Genomic DNA, 19,892 nt, shown 5'->3' with positions numbered 1-19,892 from the left:
ATGCTCCTGGCACCAGCCCCACTGCCTGCAGCCTCAGCGGGACTGCACTCCCTGCCACTAGCCCCAGCTATGGACTCTGCTCTCCAGCATGCTCCCCAGCACCAGCCCGGTCCTGGAGCCTGGCCAGCCCGGGCTCTCTGATCCAGCAATATGAGTGGCCCTGCCGGATCATGGATATTGCTGGTCCAGAGAGTCCTGGATTTTAGAAGCTTAACCTGTACTATTTACAAACAAAACACAATTGTTTACTGATGAAAACACTAAAAAAATTGGTACCTTAAACTTTGTGTTGGTTTTACTTATATTTTAACAAGTCCTACACCTTTCTGCTACTGTTTGTTTATCACTGCTTGAATACTATGATCCCCTGTGTTTATATGTGGACACGCACACATTGTCACCATTTGTCTCACCATACTCACTTTAAACTTTACTATCAGACCAAAGCACACTGGACAATATGTTTGATCTCTGGAGACAGAAGGATTGTAATGTATCAACACGTGAGGACTCACGCACAGTCCACAAAAATGGCACTGACTGGAGCACTGTATGTTTCAGACAACGGCAGAGAAATTCTTTGAAAATGCCAGCCCCAAACATGACCAAAGATAAAATATTTGGAAGGAGCATAGTGTATTTCATAATTGGTTGTGTCTGGCACTAGCGTGTGTGTGTGTGTATGTCTGTGTGTGCATAGCATAAGTTGCCTCAGCTAGCTAGACCTTATGTATGCTTTATCATAAGGATCTCAGGCTATGTCTACACTATGGAATTAGCTCTAATTTATCTAAGTATTTAGCATTCAATATTATAAAGTCGAAGATGCATGTCCTCACTATGCATATTCAATCTGTGGAGTATGTCCCCGCTACTATAGCTAGTATTGACTCAACGTGTGATGTACTGTGGGTAGCAAGCCCACAGTTCCTCCTATCCATTTGAATCTGGATTAGGCTCCTAATGCCTGAGGGGGCTAAAAATACTGCAGATGTTGCTGATGATTTTAGGTACATCTCATTAACCTTCTGTGATGCACTTACCTCCTTCCTGCCTGCCTCTCTCCTTCCTTGAAAGTAACAACAATCCATCATTTCACACCTTTTGTCCTGGGTTATCCATGCAGATGCCATAATACGGCAGGCATAGATCCTGTTCAGCTGCACACTGCTGTTGTGAGCATTGCAAAAACCTTGAGTGTTACACTGAAAAAGGTCTAGAGCCTACCCAGGAGCTTCCAGCACAAGGAAGAATGTGAGGAGGCCATGCACACATGGGATGGCCATGCTGCAACCCATGGAATAGGGGGATTGGCACATGTTGGCAACAGTCAAGCACACTGACACGGTGGAACACTGATTCTGATCCTGGGAAACCAGTACTGTTGTGGGACTGCATAGCTATGTAGGTATGGGATGAGGACCAGTGGCTGAAATAATTTCACATGCATAAGGCCACTTACATAGAACTTTGCAGTTTGCTTTCCCCTACTCAGAAGTGCAGCAGTGCCAGAATGAGACCCACACGTACAGTTGAGAGGCTAGTGGTGATAGCCTTGTGGCAGCTTGCAATGCTAGACGGCTACCAGTCAGTCAGGAATCAGTTCAGAGTGGGTAAATCTGCAGTGGGAATTTCTGTGACTCAGGTAGTCAGGGCAATCAATATCCTTCTGCTAGGAAGGACAGTGACTGTGGGAAACATTCAGGACATAGCGAATGGTTTTGTTGTGATCGGGTTCCCTAATGGTGATGCATATATCCCTATGTTGGCACCATGCCACCTTGCCAAAGAGTACTTAAACTGCAAGAAATACTTCTCAATGGTTGCTGTTTCACTGATATTGGCCTGGGATGATTGGCAAAGGGGCCTGACATGCGTTTTTCAGGAACTGCAGTCTCTTCAGAAAGCCGCAAAACAGAACTGAGTTCCCAGACCAGAAAATTACCGTTGGTGATGCTGAAATGCCAATAGTTACTCTTGGGGACCCAGCCTACCTCTTGCTTCCATAGCTCATGAAGCCATATGCCGGCACCCTAGATAGCAGTAAGGAGCAGTTCAACTGAAGGCTGACCAAAAGCAAAAGTAGTGGTAGAATGTGTCTTTGGGCATAAAAAGAGTTGTTGGTGCAGCTTATTGACTAGGTTAGGCCTCAGCAAAAGCAATATTCCCATTGTTGTTGCTGCTTGCTGTGTGCTGCATAATATCTGTGAAAATAAGTGGGAAAGCTTTCTGACCTGGTGGGGGATTTAGACAGATCACCTGGTGGCCAATTAGGAACAGCCAGACACCAAGGCAATAAGAAGAGTGATCAAGGTGTGCTGCACATCAGAAATGCTTTGAAACTGGTTTTATGAATGACAAGACAATAATGTGATAGTTGAGTGTGTTGCTCATTACCAAGCTACCCCCTGTTGTTGAACTGCCCTATAAACCAACTCCCCACCCCCAACCACACTTGGCACAGTGAATAAAGATCCTATTGTTCTGAAATCATGCATTTTTATTCAGACTAATGAACAGTGAATACAGGCATTGCTGAATGTTAAAGGAAATGTGGAGAGCAACGAGAGAAAAGCTACATGGTTTATTACTATCACTCTGTATGGTGTTTTTAGGACATCTGGGAGAGGAATCTATGAAACTTAGTGAGAAGGGCAGGTCATTTTATCAATGGGCACACGGGGTCTCTGTGGCCTAGCTGCCTTTCCTGCACCTCCACCGAATGCCTCATCAGGTCTCTTTGCTTTCCTGTGAGCCTGTCCTGATCTCTGCATGCGGTTCTGTCCTGTTCATTCTGGATGACTTCTAACCATGTGTGCCTAAATGCTTTGAACTGTACTTTGAGGAGGCTGTGAAGGCTAGGACTACAACAGAGTTTAAAGAGAAGGAGGTAGATAATTTCATGGAGGTTAGGTCTATAAAAGGCTATTAGCCAGGGGATAGAAATGGTGACCCTGTCCTCTGTTTGTCAGAGGCTAGAGAAGGATGGCAGGAGACAAATCGCTTGATCATTGTCTTCAGTCCACCCTCTCTGGGGCACCTGGTGCTGGCCACTGTCAGTGGACAGGCTACTGGGCTAGATGGACCTTTGGTCTGACCCGGTACGGCCGTTATGTTCTTATGTACCCTATTGGTGCAGGAGGATTGCATGAGCTTGTTAAACATCTACAATTTTTCACCTTCTAATCTGTTATAGCCTCACTGCTCGAGTGGGGGAAAGTCCTAGAGACAGATCTCCAGCTGCATGGGGGAAAAGAACCACAAGGGCAGACTTTACAGACGATACATTGTGAAAGAGATGATCAACTCTTTTACAGTGAATGAAACACTTCAGAGCACAAAGCACATATGCTAGTTACAAGGTTGCATTTTGCTTTTTGAGCATCTGCCATACCAGTTAGCTTGAACACATGGCAGTGCATTGGGCAGCAGAATTTGGTTAGCAAGCAGTCATAATAAGCAAAGGGTTAGGGAGAGGTCTTTTGCTTCTGCTTTGAAAACATGAGAAAGGGTAGTTGCAAACTACACTCCCTCTTTTCCACAGCAACCTGGATGTTGCTTGACTGCTTGTTCATCTGTTTGCCTTTGCAAAGGAGGGGCTGCAGGTTCGGGAGGGAGGGACACAGAATGAGCACAGTCAGCATGGGTTGACTGCTCCCTCACATCATGACTATTCTCTGGGATGATCCCTTTGAGCCAGTCATAAACAGGGCAGCACACCTTGTGTCTATAATTTGTTGGGGATCAGCAAACAGAAGGTGGATTGTCTTAGTACTATTACTTACAAAACTTCCCTCATTTCACCCAGGTAATCAAAAGTAATATCAGCCTCCTGAGGGTGAGAGAGCAGGAAAGGGAGTGGCTGCTGCATGAATCTGGGCAGAGACCTTTTGCTGCTCTGCTTTGGTCTCTACAATAGTGCCAGATCATTTACTCCCAGCTTGGCATGGTAAGGTATTCTACTGCGAAGGCGGAATAAGGCAACCCTCCCCAGAGACCTTCTGAGAAGGATTGCAGAGTACCTCCAGAAGAGCTTTATAGAGATATCCAGGGAGGATTTGTGGTCCATCTCCAGGCACATAAGCAGACTTTTAGGGGGGACCTAAAAGTGTGGGTGGACTGTGTGGCTGGACTGACCACCACTGTATCCCAATTATGCCACTGTATCCCAATTGTTCAGTGCCACTCAAACATTAAACCCAATGACATTTAACCATTGTAATGTCATTATAAATGTGTGCTCACTAAAGGTGCCTTCCCTGTCATCAGGGTACTTTAACAATAGGTCCTAGGAAGGGATTGGCTCCAGAGTTAGGTCCTGGTTGTTGGGAGAAGGGATCTTTTGCTTGCTTGTTGCATGTTCGCCTCCTCAACAATTTCCCCCTTGCTGTTGCCTGAGGCTGCCTGTAAAGTCTCTTGGAAAGTATTCACAGAGGTTTGGGATCCTGGTTGGAGCCCCCACTAGAATGCCATGTAGCTGTTCATAAAAGCAGCATGTCTGTGGCTCTGACCCAGAGTGACTGTTTGCCTCCTATGTCTTCTGGTATACTTCCTGAGCTCCTTTATTTTCACTCGTCACTGCTATGTGTCCCTGGTGTAGCCTCCACCACTCTCTGCCCTGTGCAATTTCGGAATAGATGTCAGCCTTTCTTCCTCTGGTTCAGAGTTCTGCTTACACAGATTCTTCTTTCTGCACAGATCCAATATCTCCTCCTAGGTTGAAGAGTTCATTTGCGACCCTAGACACTCATGGTTAGGTGTGCTGCTGGGCTCATCATGCTGACCAAAAAAGGAATGAAATGCAAAAGTTCCTGGGGCTTTTCCTGTGTACCTGGAAGTGCAGCACACCATAGTGCTATCCATAGCAGTCACATTAGGGCACTGTGGGACACCTCCCAGGGGCCAAAAAACATTGAACAGTGTTGTGTATCCACTAGCCCAAATTCTACCCAGGAAAGTAGAATTTAGCGCTGTGCTTCTTGTCAAGGTGAAGTACAGCAGTCAGTTTTAAAAGCCCTTAGGGTCAGTGGAAGAGAGGTTGGTTTTACAGACACGTTCATTATAAAATCAACCTAACATAGATTACTTCGACGTACCCTCATAGTGTACATAGTGTAGACCAGGCCTTAGTGACAAGAGCACTACTACACATAGCAGCGAAAAAAGATTTTGCTTTCTTCTAGACTCTATAAGTTCCATAGTGTGGAAAACAACGTATGTCAGTGCCGATTTTCCTAACTTTCATTTCAAGGATGTTGTGATGCTTGATTTATTTTTGTAAAATGCTTTGTAAAATGCTTTGAGATACCCTGGTGGTTGAATGTTGGGGGTGAGGGGAGAGTGGATGAAAGTTATTGTACTCTGCAAGTTTGTCCAGAATCAGAGCTCCACTCACTTCTGCTTCTAATATGTTACTCCTACTCCTTTCTTTCATGCTTGGCTCACCAACCACAATTCTGGTCTTTAAACATTGAACATTCTGACTGTTGTTGGAATTAGGCCTCAAGTTTAACACCCCACTGAGCTGAAATGTGAGAGAGGCTCATACCTAACAGCTATTGTTCCAAGCTCTTTCTAGGTTCTGGTATTCATCCCATTATGAACTGCTTTTACTTCTCATTTGGAAGGTTATCTTCAAACCATAATGACCTAACTTGTTTGATTCTTTTTTTAATGAAAGCTGAGCTTCTGTAGCCCAAGATGGCAGCCATCACAATGAAATAACACTTTGTTGAGCTATTGCCAGGCAGCCAAATTTGACACATTTTGAAGAGCTTGTTTCTGTCCTATCTGTTGAAAACAGTGACTCACATCTGGCAGTGACAATTCATTTCACTTTTCCATTTCTTGGTTTAAAAGTAGGCTTCTAATTCTATCCTTACTGCCGCGTTTCTGCTCTGCTCTTATGGAATAAGATGAACGGGTGAATTTTGCAAGGGTAGAATACATTTAGCTCTGTCTTGGAACAGTGCACCAGAACTTTGTGCTTAAAGTTGTAGAATCTACTTACAGTTCTTAACTTTCTGAAAACCTCGTACTCTCTTGGGAGTGCTGATAAAGCTACTGTCCAGTACGACACTAGAGTTGATCAGATCCCCGGAGACTTCAACGTCCGCTCAAAAACCAACTCTGATATCATAACCCAAGTTCAGCTGCCCAACATGGAAACTAAGGGTTTCCATCAAGTTCTCTTCAGAGCCCTAACCCCATTCAGCAGGATGTTGTATACATACTGTTTGCTAATGGAGTGAACATCACATCTTCCATGGCAAGATCAGAGTTTCTACTGGCTTATTTGAACAGTGGAGAGACCACAGTCTCTCATTCTAAAGACTCATAAATCCATCAAATACCCAGAGCCCATTGTCAGAACTAGTCTAAACAGCAAACCAACTGATAAACCTAGATTGCCTTAACAAAATCTTGGACTCATTTACTACCTGCTATGAAGTGATACTGCTAGGACTGCCAGATTGCAACAAAAAAGTTTTAGCAGAGGCTGGGTCTGTCTTATATACAGATAGAAGGCCTGGAGGATCATCTTGGCCAACACACAGGGAAACTCTTTGCTAGTTCCCTGCTCTTACAACATAGTGAATCAAGGTCACTGGGGTGTCACCTGGCCATGTTCTAAAAGGAAAATTCACTCTCCCTGACACTCAATAAGCCTGAAAAAGCACTGCCCATGCTGAATGTACATTAGAAAGGAAAGAAAATGCTTTGCTTTACTAGATGGTTCTAGGATTCTGAGTTATTTTTCATGATTGAAATCTTCAAGACGAGATTTTTATTGTCTTAGTTCAGAAGGTTTTTTTGCATTTTTTGAAAATCTTGAAACTGATTTAAATTTCATGCTTGTTTTTAATACTCATATAGTCTTTTATCCATTCCTTCCTCTTACTATCTTTTCCCCTTGCCTGACCTCCCTGAAACAGAGGCTGAAGTTTGTGTATTTGTTTATTGTGTTTTTGTTTCATTTTTTACAAAATCAGAGTTTGAGGGACACACATTGGGTGTGTCTAGACTACAGGGTTTTTTTTTTTTAAAAAAAGGGGCCTTTTTTCAAAAAAACTTCACCTACACTGCTGATGCGTTCTTTCGAAATTAAATCGAAAGAACATGGCAGTTTTTTCGACTGTGGAAAACCTCATTTCACGAGGAATAATGCCTTTTTTTCAAAAGTGCTCTTTCAAAAAAGGCGTTATTGAATGCAAACAAGACTTTTTCGAAAGAGAGCATCCAGACTACCTGCGTGCTCTCTTTCGAAAAAGGAGCTTGCTTTTTCGAAAGAAGTAGTTGCAGTCTAGATCCTCTCTTTCGAAAGAGGCTTTTTCGAAATTCTTTTGAAAAAGCCTCTTTCAAAAGAGGATTGTAGTCTAGATGTACCCATTCATTGCAGCATTTTTAGAATAACTGAGAAGCAAACGAATAGAAAACACTTCAGTGGTTTAGTACACACCTGTTAACAGTTATAGATTACTAAGATTCAGCAAGGCGGGATTGAAAAGTGACCTTAAAGTTAATATTTTAAAAACACAATGCAAGATTAACATTGGACCAACAAAAATTCCAGAGTGAAGTCTAACACAATAGGACTTGCAAGTAATGTTTTGAAGATGCCCTGTGGCACAGGATTTCCTTTCTTGGTTGTAAGATGTTTCAGATCTCCTGAATGGCACAGATGATTCTAACAACATTTAAAAATACAAAAAGGAAATACTACAGTAATATGCAGACAATTCTGATTAATCCAATTACTACTATTGTGCAAAACTGAAAATTGACTTACTAAGAAAGCAGCAGCTCATTGCTGTCTTACAGAAGGTGAAAATTTGGAAGAAAGTCTAGTATTAAACCCTCAGGGTTTGGTGTAGTCTAGGTACGCTGCAGAAGTGCCACAATTAATATATGGGGAATGAGAGCTGATTACACTTTTCAGATGTGCCCCATTGGCTTGTCACAATTTATTCTTTACAGAGATTACAGAAGTGTCTTCTATGTATACTGTCCTTTTAGCCCAATCTCATAGCTTTTCTGTTCAAAGTACAAAATGAAATAGTTGTGTCCTAAAGCACTGATGTACGTGAGGAATCTATGGCTGTCATGACCACTGTGTACTTCCAAGCCCTTAAGATTTATTCTTCAAGGCATTTCTTTTTAACAAAGAAGGAGAGTGAGCTCTTTAAAATCAAAGCAAAATAAAAACCAACATATTTTTAATTTTAGAATTACTCAGCATGGATCAAAATAATGGCATTTGCTTTCGTTTCTAGTATGGTTATCATAAAAGCCAAAACTGAATGCGAGTGAGCAGAAATATTGTGAGGCTAAGCAAACTAGAGTCTCTCTTATTTCCTTCATTGTTCTTCTCCATTTCACACTCAGAGAAAGAGATATAAGAACTGATGGAGCTATTAATCAGAGATATTGAGAGGGAGAACACCAAGCTGGAGTGGTAGCTAGATTACAGGCATAGTCTGCAAAGGAGGCGTTCACTGCCTGACTAAGGCTTGGGTAGGATAGGTAGAAAATGCACAGTAACATAGAAGGGGTTATTTGGTGAAATGTTCCCTGAAGAATGAAGAAGAATAGACTCCCATTTGCTCTGTATCATAATATTTCTATGTATAAAATACTAAGTCAGAGCTACAATATCCAAAGCTGTAGAAAGACTGAAACTTCCAGTTATTTCTTACATAATAGCACAGGTATTCTAGAATGTAAATAATATGTTTTTAATGATTAACCTTTATTGTAAACATAAGAGTTTTCCTTTTAATGAGTAATTTTAAAAATATCACTAACTTCTGGGTTACTTACATTAATGATATTCCAAGTGGTATATCTACATGACTCTTTTTACGGGTACTGGCAATGAACTTCTTGTCCTAAACAAGAGGGAAGGAGAAAAGGTGTGATGAGGAGGTGTTTCACAAGAATAGCTCATGTCCCTTATATGGTTTGTGAATATCCCTTCTCTTTAATATGAATATTTTTCAGAAAGTATAAAATAATTATATAACATCAAAACTATTCATTTTAAAGTTTTATTTTATCAGTGTATGTGAAGTTTGTCTTTAAATTTAATTTTAATTTGAAAATAAGAATATGCTAGCTTTTACAAGATATCCATGTGGGTTTTTCCCTTTTTTTATTTTTACCAGCCGCTTATTCCTAGAAGCCCTACAAGCAGTGTTGCTACACCATCCAGCACAATCAGCACACCCACTAAAAGAGACAGTTCAGCACTCCAGGATCTCTACATACCCCCTCCTCCGGCAGAGCCTTACATTCCCAGGTAAAAAGCTAATGATATTGTTGCAGGCTAATACGGTTTATGGACAAAGAATGGTATTTGTAAAATGGCTGAGCCTTCAAACTAATTGAAGACAAAAGGAAGGAAAAATTTTACATTTGTTGAAAGCACATATTCTTGTATATGGATTGAAGGAAGGAGGCCTCTGATATTATCTCACAGAGCTGGACTAGTTGTTAGAAATATAAGAATAACTACACTGGATCAGACTCATGATCCAGCATCGTGCCTCCTGCAGTGGCCTACACTATGTAGTGCAGAAAAAGTTTCAAGACTCTCAGAATAGGTAGATGTGGGCTAATTTGGTGTCATTCTAATCTCTAGTAGTGAAAGATTGTTTTAAACCCTGAAGCAAAACTAGAAAAAATGTCAGAGGTTGAAATGAGACTCTCCAGAACAGGGGTGGGCAAATACCGGCCTGCGAGCCAGATCTGGTTCCCCAGGGATAGCCCCTGAGAGGCTGCTGCCTCTATATTTATCTGCGCCTCCACAGGTATGGGCAATTGCAGCTCCTGTTGGCCGTTAATCACCATTCCCAGCCAATTGGAGCTACAGGAAGCAATACAAACCAGAGCACTTCTTCCCACAGCTCCTGTTGGCTGGGAACCGTGATCCGCATCCAACAGGAGCTGCAATCACCCATTCCTGCAGAGGCACAGGCAAACATAGTAGTGGTAGCCTGCCTGGGGCTAACCCTGATGAACCGCTGCTGTTTTATTGCCCACCCTTGCTCTAGAGCTAAAAATGTGAATCTTTACAGCTTGAACTAAAGAGAGAGCTCTTAGTGCAATTGATTGCTACTTTTCTATAGCCTTTGTCATTCCTTTTTAAGATACATTTTATGTAATAACATTGGAGCAAATTGCAGGAGCAATATTTGAAGTATGATTTTCGTTCTCCTATATTCTGTAGCTACCCAATTGTTCTCTTAAATATATATGCCACTCTGTGCAGAAATAGCCACCTTCACTGCTGTCCCATCAAGTCTCCAGCTGACTTCCTCTGTCACAGAACATTTTCCTTCTGACTGAGCTGTCAGCCTCCAGTTAGGAGCCAGAACAGCAGCAGGTTCATCCTTCAGTTTATCACGCTGTCCTTTGCTGCCTATTAACACTCATCCAGTTCAGTACGCTACCACAGTATATCCTGCCATTCCTTTGTAATCCTGTATGGATATTATAGCAGGGTTTCTCAAAGTAGGAGTCACGAGCCCTCAGGTGATCACAAGATGGTTACATGGGTGTTGCAAGTTGTCAGCTTCATGAGGTTGATAGCCACAAGTCCCAATTAAGTTAATCCCCATTGCTTTTCATTTATAAGGGGGAGCACACTCAGTCACTTACTGTGTGAAAGGGTTGACCAATACAAATGTTAAAACTGCTTTATTATAGCGAACAAATACATTAGTAAAATATGCACTGTAAGCTGTACTGATGCCTTAGAATGAAGTGAGAATACCAAGAGAATATGGTTCAGATTTTTCTTAAAATGTTTTGGTGTTAGTGTGTAGAGAACTCTGTATGATCAAGTTATGATTGAAAAAGCTCTTTTGTCCCCTGGCAACCTTTTATTCCATTTGCTAGGCTATGTTGGAAGAGCATTGTGCATATTTCCTGGGAGTGAGGGTTAATTGGAGTCACTCAGCAGTGACTCTTCCTGCCGGTTAATAAGATGTATTGCCTGATGTTGACAAGACTTTTTTATCGGTTATCCAAGGGTGAGGAGACTGGGGAAAGGGGAGGGACTGCATTTTTATGAGAAATCCAGCTTCTTCAGAGATATTTAAAACCTTTTGGAGAAGTATACTGAATTTCTGGGTCATAGTTCTGCTGATCTTTTAATGCCTCTATGAAGCCCTGAAATGAATCTTGTAATTCATTCCTGGTCACTCCATTGTCTTATCTAATCCATCATTCACTTTTAGAAAAAATGTAAATTCTGTCACTATGTAGCATGAAGCCTAGTTTGCCCTTGCTTAAAATATTATTCCAATGTGTATCTTTAAAAAAATGACAGAACCGTATAGGTAGTTTCTCTTTAGGGCTTTTTTTCTCCTATTTAGAAAAAAGGATGCCAGGCATTTTGTTTGAAATGCCCATAGGGGATGAAAATGTCTTTAATTCACCTAATAACTGGATGATACCATATCTCTATGTAAATAGTACTGAAAGAACATTGTGCCATCAGAAAAAAAATCTCTAACGTTTAATTCTAAACACTTCAGGTTAAAAGAAAAGCGCATAAAGAGGTCAAAGTTATTCAGGTTTCTCTTTAGATGGAGAAGTTTTATATTTATCTTTGAAACTGAAGCTAAAATACATTTCTGGTCCCAGAGAAGTAATGCCTATAAATTTCTTATCAAATATCTAATCCTGTTTGTTTTAGTATATTATTAAATGAGAAAATTAATTTGTTTTGCACAGCATTTTTAATATGCAATCCTACTTCAACATCTTTAAAATCATCTGTAACCAGAAGCTGTGATGCTTAAAAATTCATCCTTTACATGATTTATTCTAGGCATAAAAAATGCTAGTAAAGTTGGTGTGTTAACTGACAATAATGATATACTATATCAATAACTTATCAGTTCAGTGCACTGAGCTTATAGCATGATTAAGCTGTGCATTTCTGTAATCTTTTTGTCAGCTTTATCCTATTGAACTAGAGTTCACTTCACAAACCCATCACATAATATATTTCATAATATGACTTGATTGAAAAGATTTGTTCTGGCATGTCAGCAGTCTTTTGTCTGCAATTATATGCATTTACACAAGTCTTTATTTTTATTTTGTGTACCATGATATAGGCTCATGCTACTCTCTTGGCTAGCTGTTATTATTAGCCTTCTTGTTCGCTACAGCAAAGGCAATAATTATTTTATTACTGGAGGAGAATAGCTTTGATGCATATTGTATATGCCTGTAGCCATATCACAGCGGTGGGCAATAACCAGCCCTCAGGCTGGATGTGGTTCACCAGGGTTAGCCAATGGGAGCTGAGGGAATTGGCACAAACTAGGACACCGCTTCCCTAGCATGCCAACTCTGGTTTATTGCCCACTTCTGCCATATTACCTTGGCATCTGACAGTAGCTGCAAACAGCAGAGACAAGAGTTGCCAGTGAAACTGTACATGTCACATGAAATAGAGGATGTTCAATTGGAGCAATATTGAAGCTTATCTTCTTTGTGGGACAGTCATTTAGAATTCATATATTCTAATTGGCCAGAGTTACCCATCCACCATGTTTTCATACATACAGTTAGACAATACTTTTATATGTTTTTTCACACCAAATGCAGTGAAGCAAAATTTTGGTAGAAGCACTGAGGTTTATATTTAGCAGTTGGGTGTCAGTGTGTACAAATTATGCTAGCAAACAGACAGCATAGTCACTAGCTGAATTGCACACATGATACTTGGGAGCTAGAAATGAAGAACTTCGGTCCTAAAAACTTGTGCTTTTGAGGTGATTTATTTTGCAATCCCAAGCCCTTTACAATGCCTGTGAAGAGTCTACAACTAGCAAACTGCTCTTTGGTTTTGGAGCTAAAGATGCTATAGTCATTCTCCATATGGCATGTGAAGTTTGCTATTGTTTTTTGACTACTGTATCTGTTGCTTATGACTACATCTTCAGAATAGGTTGGGGTTTAGCTGTCTTAAATGGGCCAAGGACTTCAGTTGTCATTTTACCTCATCTTCTGGTCACTCGGGACATTATCGCAGTAAGTAGGTATGTCATGCAGGATTATCCACTCCAGAAATAATCTTTCCAGCACTCAAGCTATGAAGTTTGTGGGGGCAATACAGGCAGTCCCCGGGTTACGTACAAGATAGGGACTGTAGGTTTGTTCTTAAGTTGAATTTATACGTAAGTCGGAACTGGCATCCAGATTCAGCCGCTGCTGAAACTGACCAGCGGCTGACTACAGGAAGCCCGAGGCAGAGTTGCTCTGCCCGGGCTTCCTGGAATCAGCCGCTGATCAGTTTCAGCAGCAGCTGACTTGGGGACACCTGGGGTAGAGCAGTTGGGGTGCTGCCGGGTTGGTCCCCGCAGCGCCGAGGTGCGGCACTGTGGGGACCTACCCGGCAGCGCCCCAGCTGCTCTACCACAGGCGTCCGCGGGAAAAGCCTGGTTTGCTGGGGGGGGGCACACTAGCTGCACTCCCCCCTAGCAGACCAGGGAGACGCGGGCGGCAGTACCGCCCAGACGCACCGCGGTCCTGCCGCCCGCATCCTCCGCTGCTTTGCTCCGCGTCTCCCTGGTCTGCTGGGCCCCCTACCCCCCAGCAGACCAGGGAAACGCGGAGCAGCTTTTCTCACCCCGGAGTATGCGAGTGGCGGGACTGCGGCACGTCTGGGCGGTCCCGCTGTCCGCATCCTCCGTGGTGAGAAAAGCCCCGTTCGTAAGTACGGATCCGACATAAGTCGGATCCGCGTAACCCGGGGACTACCTGTAGATACCTTACTATATTATCACAACTCATAAACTAAGCAGAGTCTGTTCTGGTCTGGTCAGAGTTCTTTTGAAGGGTGACCTTGAATGATAGTCTGAGGGCATCAGGAGCTAGTGTTTGTGACCCAGGGAGTAACACACTTCTCTCTGTTTCTGAGTACATAATCAATGTTTTTCACAACATAAAGTTGTCTATTCATGACTCCAGGATCCTGTAAGGTTATGTCTACCTTAGCCCCCTAGTTCCAACTAGGGAGGCTAATGTAGGCATTTGAAGCTGCAAATGAAGCCCGGGATTTATTTGCATCTTCCCATCCGGGCGCCATTTTTAAATCAACTTAGTCTGAACTAACTGCCCATGGCTACACGTGGCAGTCAAACGTTAACTCAAACTAAGTCCTTAGTTTGAGTTAACTGTTACATTCCATTCCAGGAGGTGTAACAGTTAATTCGAACTAAGGACTTAGTTCGAGTTAACGTTTGACTGCCACGTGTAGCCGCGGGCAGTTAGTTCGGAATAAGGGGATTTAAAAATGGCACCCGGACGGGAAGATGCAAATAAAACCCGGGATACAGGCAGTCCCCGGGTTACGTACAAGATAGGGACTATAGGTTTGTTCTTAAGTTGAATTTGTATGTAACTCGGAACTCGCTCCAGATTCAGCCGCTGCTGCTGAAACTGACCAGGGACTGACTAAGGAAGCCTGAGGCAGAGTTGCTCTGCCCCCAGCTTCCTGGAATCAGCCACTGGTCCGTTTCAACAGCGGCTGAATCTGGAGCCTGGGACAGAACAGCTGGGTGCTGCTGGGTAGGTCCCCCCAGGACCAACCCGGCAGCACCCCAGCTGCTCTACCCCAGGCGTCCACAACAAAAGCCTGGTCCGCTGGGGGGGGGGGCGCACTAGCTGCGCCCCCCCCCCCCCCCAGCAGACCAGGGAGACACGGAGCAAAGCACCCCAGCTGCTCTACCCCAGGCGTCCACAACAAAAGCCTGGTCCGCTGGGGGGGGGGGGCGCACTAGCTGCGCCCCCCCCCCAGCAGACCAGGGACACCCCGAGCAAAGCTGCAGAGGCGGCGGGGTTCCGCGGCTTTGCTCCGGGTGTCCCTGGTCTGCTCAGGGTGTCCCTGGTCTGCTGGGAGGGGTCCCCAGCAGACCAGGGACACCCCGAGCAAAGCCGCAGAGGCGGCGGGGACCCCCCGCCCCAGCAGACCAGGGACACCCTGAGCAGACCAGGGACACCCGGAGCAAAGCCTTGGAGGCGTGGGACCCCGCCGCCTCCAAGGCTTTGCTCGGGGTGTCCCTGGTCTGCTGGGGACCCCCCCCAGCAGACCAGGGACACCCGGAGCAGCTTTTCTCGCCCCGGAGGACGCGGTGGCGGGACCACTGCGCATCTGGGTGGTCCCGCCACCCGCGAGGTCCGGGGCGAGAAAAGCCCCGTTCGTAAGTGCGGATCCGACGTAATTCGCATCCGCGTAACTCGGGGACTGCCTGTATTTAAATCCCGGGCTTCATTTGCAACTTCGAATGCCTACATTAGCCTCCCTAGTTCGAACTAGGGGGCTAGTGTAGACATACCCTAACACATTAAAAATAAAGCAAGCATCATCGTCTTACCTGAAAACAGACAATGTTAGTTGTTGTTTTTTAAAATCCAAATATTAGCTTACCTTGCAGCGCAAATAAGCTCTCATTGTTCACCACCTTTCTCAAAAGACCAGGAAAGATAGAAGGGCATTGTAGAATGCCCAGAGGGTCAACATATACAGTCTATCTAAGACTAGGAAGAAATTAATTCAGTCTCCAATTGAAGTCAATTGGCAGAGAAATAAAGAACAGTTAGTACTGCACTCCCGAAGATCGTGTCTCTAGTCTATATTGTCTATTTCCTAATTATATAAATATTGATATGTACCAAAACTCTTTAAAAAAGTTCAAGTAAAAACAATGTTCTATCTCAAATTAATTCACTCTCTCTTGTTTGCTACAGGGATGAAAAGGGAAATCTTCCATGTGATGATATTGGCAGACACATAGTGGGCAAGCCAGTTCATAAAGGCTCGGAATCTCCAAATTCATTTCTTGACCAGGAATATCGGAAGCGTTTTAATGTGGTTGAAGAAGATGCAGTCTTATACTGCTATGAATATGAGAAAGGAAGAACAGGTGGCTCTGGGAGAAGAGAAAGTACTCCAACCTATGGTATGCTATTGTTCTAAAAAGATTAATTCAAATAATCCCCTAGTTGAATTTTAGTAAATGTGTTGGGTTGGTTTATGCTTCTCTTTAAAATAGAGAATGTGTGTAGATCCATGTGATTTTTCTAAGAATTTTGTTATAGGAAGATCTCCATCTAAATGCTTTTTATATTATGTATAAAAAAAACCCCTATTGAGTCATTTCAACCATATTAGTCTCATACTTTACCTTTTGTTGAAGTCTTCCTAGTTTTCCGTGGCCAAACAAGAAGTTCCACTAAGTGTTGGGTGTCTCCAAAAAATAATCAAAATGTATGGAGTATACTAACTTGTGTAGAATCAATTTGCCTTTAACAAGTTATTTTGACTGCTGTAAATTTCACTAAGCACATTATAGAATACTGTTCAGTACTTTTGCTGTTCTATATTAATTATTAAATTCAGTGTAAGCTGCATGTTGGAATAATTATGGTAATCTAGATACCACATTTCTTTAAGGAGAAGACAAAGTGGAATTAATTTATCACAGTACAGAGATTCAGTACACCATACTCAGTCCTTGATTGCAGCCAAGCTTTTGAAATCCTTTGGGAGAGAAAACACAAACTGAACTCAAGCTGTGAAAATAATCTCAGAATTTTGTGTAATATACATACAGAATATTAAAGGATGATTTTTCATAAAGATGCACCTGTTTAATGACTAAGGGTACCTTTTAAAAAGAGAGGTTTGGAGGAGACTAGCCCTGGACCATCCTAAACAAATTATTGTCTGCTTTACCCCAGCTCTCACTTCTTTTTTTTTTTTAAAGGAAAGAGTCAAAACAAGTAGAAGTCAATGACTGTTCTGTATATGTAAAATAAAAATTATAGGATGTGGTAGTTTAGGAGCCCTCAAACCTCTTTTTTTTCAAAGCGGTAATAAACCCCCTTGCTGGAATTGTAGCTGAGGGAAACAACATGATTTCATTATACCAATCAAAGCATGATAACATGAAGCATGAGGACCTTTAAAACCTCAACAGTAGAGAAAATAATACCATATGTTTGTGTGTGTTCAGTCTATCGAGCAGCACACATATTGCAGTATTATTTTTTTAAGTATATGTTGGTTGTGACCATTGCACTGAATATGTTTAACCACCAAACGGGACATAAGGTACAGATATTTTAATGATTCTTTGAGCACAAAATACTGAACATGATCTGCTGCCTCACCCATTATTTGCCTCTGATTTTGTTTTTCTGTTTTTTCATGGGGTATGGATGAGCATGGCCCTTAGTATTTTGAGAATAATAATTTATACTGCAGTAAAATGAACGTGTGATAATACAGTCTTCTGAGCAATCAGAGAAATTGTAATTTAGTACTTCATATTAGCGTTGTTTCACTCAATTTAAAAAGAAAAATTTCCAGTATGGTCACAGATATATAAGAATTGTTCCATGCGTGCACTGGTTTTAGAGAATGCTTTTCTAAACTACGCTGATTATACAGAGAAGTGCCATCATTGGGAAATATTTTTGAGGATTTGTCAACAGTTGACTCAAAATTGCTGTTGAAAAGAATTGTCACTGTACATCAACCCTCTTGTAAAATTCTCATCATCCCTCTAATTTTGAACTGTTTCCACATTTTTATTATAGCTCACATGGCTCTAAAGTGTTCTAGGCATTATGCAACTAAGTTACATCTATTAGAATTGGATGCTTCAGAGTGTAGTCCGGTCCTGAGCTGCATTAGGATTTTAATGACACAGGTCTAGCATAGATATGGTCACAGTTTAGGTGCACAGAAACAGTAGGGTGCTTAAAGATCTACCAATAGGTGAGTTATGCTGCATGATACTTTTCCCAGTAGTTACTGTGTGGACTGCACTATAAATATGTGGATCATGCCACTGGGAAACAGTGGGATTATTCACTCTTTCTATGGAGTCTTTCATCTTCATTAGTTGATGGCAATTTTTTTTTCTCCTGTGTACGCCATATTGTTCAATCCTTTTCAGTGTTTATTAGTTAAAATGTACTTATTATCTAAGTAAAATACAGGACTATGTAGCACTTTAAAGACTAACAAGATGGTTTATTAGATGATGAGCTTTCATGGGCCAGACCCACTTCCTCAGATCAAATAGTGGAAGAAAATAGTCATAACCAAATATACCAAAGGATACAATTATTATCTAAGAGAATTGTTGAAGTTCCAGTCACTAAAATACCACAAAGCTTTCCACACTTAATTTATCAACACAAAGATTATAGGTGGAATCTGATCATGGCCTGTTGATTTCACAGAGATGTGAAAAAACAAAGCAATTTATTCTGTTTGTAGTGAATTGCTAGAGCATGCTAAATAGAGTTGGAGAGCCCAGAAGATTAAGTATTTTTAGCAAACGCTCATCATCAATAATATGATAATTTGTAAATGCCTATGGGTCTGCTCCTTCAGTTGAAGTTAAAAAGACTTCATTATTTTTCAGGAATGAGGGTATTGATTGTTTTGACAATTTTAAAGATTAGATTTCTGACTAGTTTTCCCATATTCATTGGCAACTGCCATACATTTCTTGCTTTTCTTATATTCCAACACCTGAGGGTATTTGTTAGGGAAAGTAAAAGTAGAAGCCCCGCAACTGGGCTCCAGCCCCACTACACGGCTCCCAGCCACCAGCCCTCCGTAGGACTCTCTGGTCACGGAACATCCCTGGTCCTGCTGAGTGTGACAATTGAACCATAGCAGCACTTTGATTGTATGCAGAGGGAGTGCATGGCTCTTACAGTCAATGCTGTGTGCAATTGGCATGCACCTCACTTCACATGCCTTTACTTTTTGTGCATGTCACTTTAGTAAGACCTAGGGGAAAAACCTGTGCAGACAGAAACCAGAGGAATCTAGCAACTCTAGCATTGCATGTGGGCAATGATAAACAAAATGTCTCGCAGGCCACAAGTTGCCCACTACTGCTGTTCGGAAAACACTTAAGCGTGTGTCTCAGTGGAGCAGTAACTTTAATGGGACTTTAAGCACATACTTAAAGTTAAGCAGGTAGAGTACTTAAAAGATTTCCTGAATAGAGATGCTTACCTGATTTGGGCCCTTTTACAATGTAGAACTTTTTTTCAGGATATTCCTCTATATTGTATTTTTTATTTTTGAGGATTATAAATGACCCCTTCAGTGTACAAAGCACATTTCATGATTTCAATAATCCCATAGAAGACATACTTGAATAGGTTGACAGACATGCTTGAATATTTGTTTTCAGTATATCTTGTCATATATTTATACATGTATATAAAAATACAGATATCTTTCTAGAAACATCAATTAATAAAACCTTCCAGGTTTTTCTCATTTGAGTTTTGCTGAGTTTTGAGGCTAAACTTATATTTCATACTGTTTTTGTTCTGGGTAACTGAGGTTGGTTCCAAAATTTTTTGAAAAGTATACTTAATTTCCACTCTTAGACCATTAACAGTTATGGACTTGTGTTTTAACCTCTTTTCCAAGTGCCATACTGGATCTTTTCTAGAATTAACATACATATTAATACTTAATTTAAGATACTTTTTAAGCTATACAAGACATTATGACGAGGTGACATGACATCATTTTTTCTCTGTTTTAGGCAAACTAAGACCTATCTCCATGCCAGTGGAATATAACTGGGTAGGGGATTATGAAGATCCCAATAAGATAAAAAGAGATAGTAGGCGAGGTAAGTTACCTAAGACTCTAGGGGAACGTCTACACAGCAGTGTTATTTCAGAATAACATAATCCGCGTCTACACTACAAGCAGTTATTTCGACATGTCAAAATAATGTCAAGCTGGTGAACGTCTTACTTCGACTCCTGTAACCCTCATTTTATGTGGAGTAAGTGAAGTCAGAGGAAGAGTGCTCTACCTCTGA

The 19,892-nt window shown here is 41.8% G+C and overlaps 1 protein-coding gene across 7 annotated transcripts in view; it reads left to right on the top strand.

Annotated features, from left to right (window-relative positions):
* Positions 1-19,892, top strand: part of CNKSR2 (connector enhancer of kinase suppressor of Ras 2) — a 377,408-nt gene that overhangs the window by 245,459 nt on the left and 112,057 nt on the right. For all 7 annotated transcript variants that reach the window (XM_075913326.1, XM_075913323.1, XM_075913322.1 and 4 more), the window contains 3 exons: positions 9,165-9,298; positions 15,769-15,980; positions 19,608-19,697. In XM_075913326.1, coding sequence (XP_075769441.1) covers positions 9,165-9,298; positions 15,769-15,980; positions 19,608-19,697 — 436 coding nt within the window. The remainder of the gene's footprint in view (positions 1-9,164; positions 9,299-15,768; positions 15,981-19,607; positions 19,698-19,892) is intronic.

Source organism: Pelodiscus sinensis, chromosome 1, assembly GCF_049634645.1.
Source record: "Pelodiscus sinensis isolate JC-2024 chromosome 1, ASM4963464v1, whole genome shotgun sequence".
Classification (NCBI taxonomy): domain Eukaryota; kingdom Metazoa; phylum Chordata; order Testudines; family Trionychidae; genus Pelodiscus; species Pelodiscus sinensis.
Note: the sequence above shows the minus strand (reverse complement) of the source record. Positions and strands in the feature narration are given on the sequence as shown.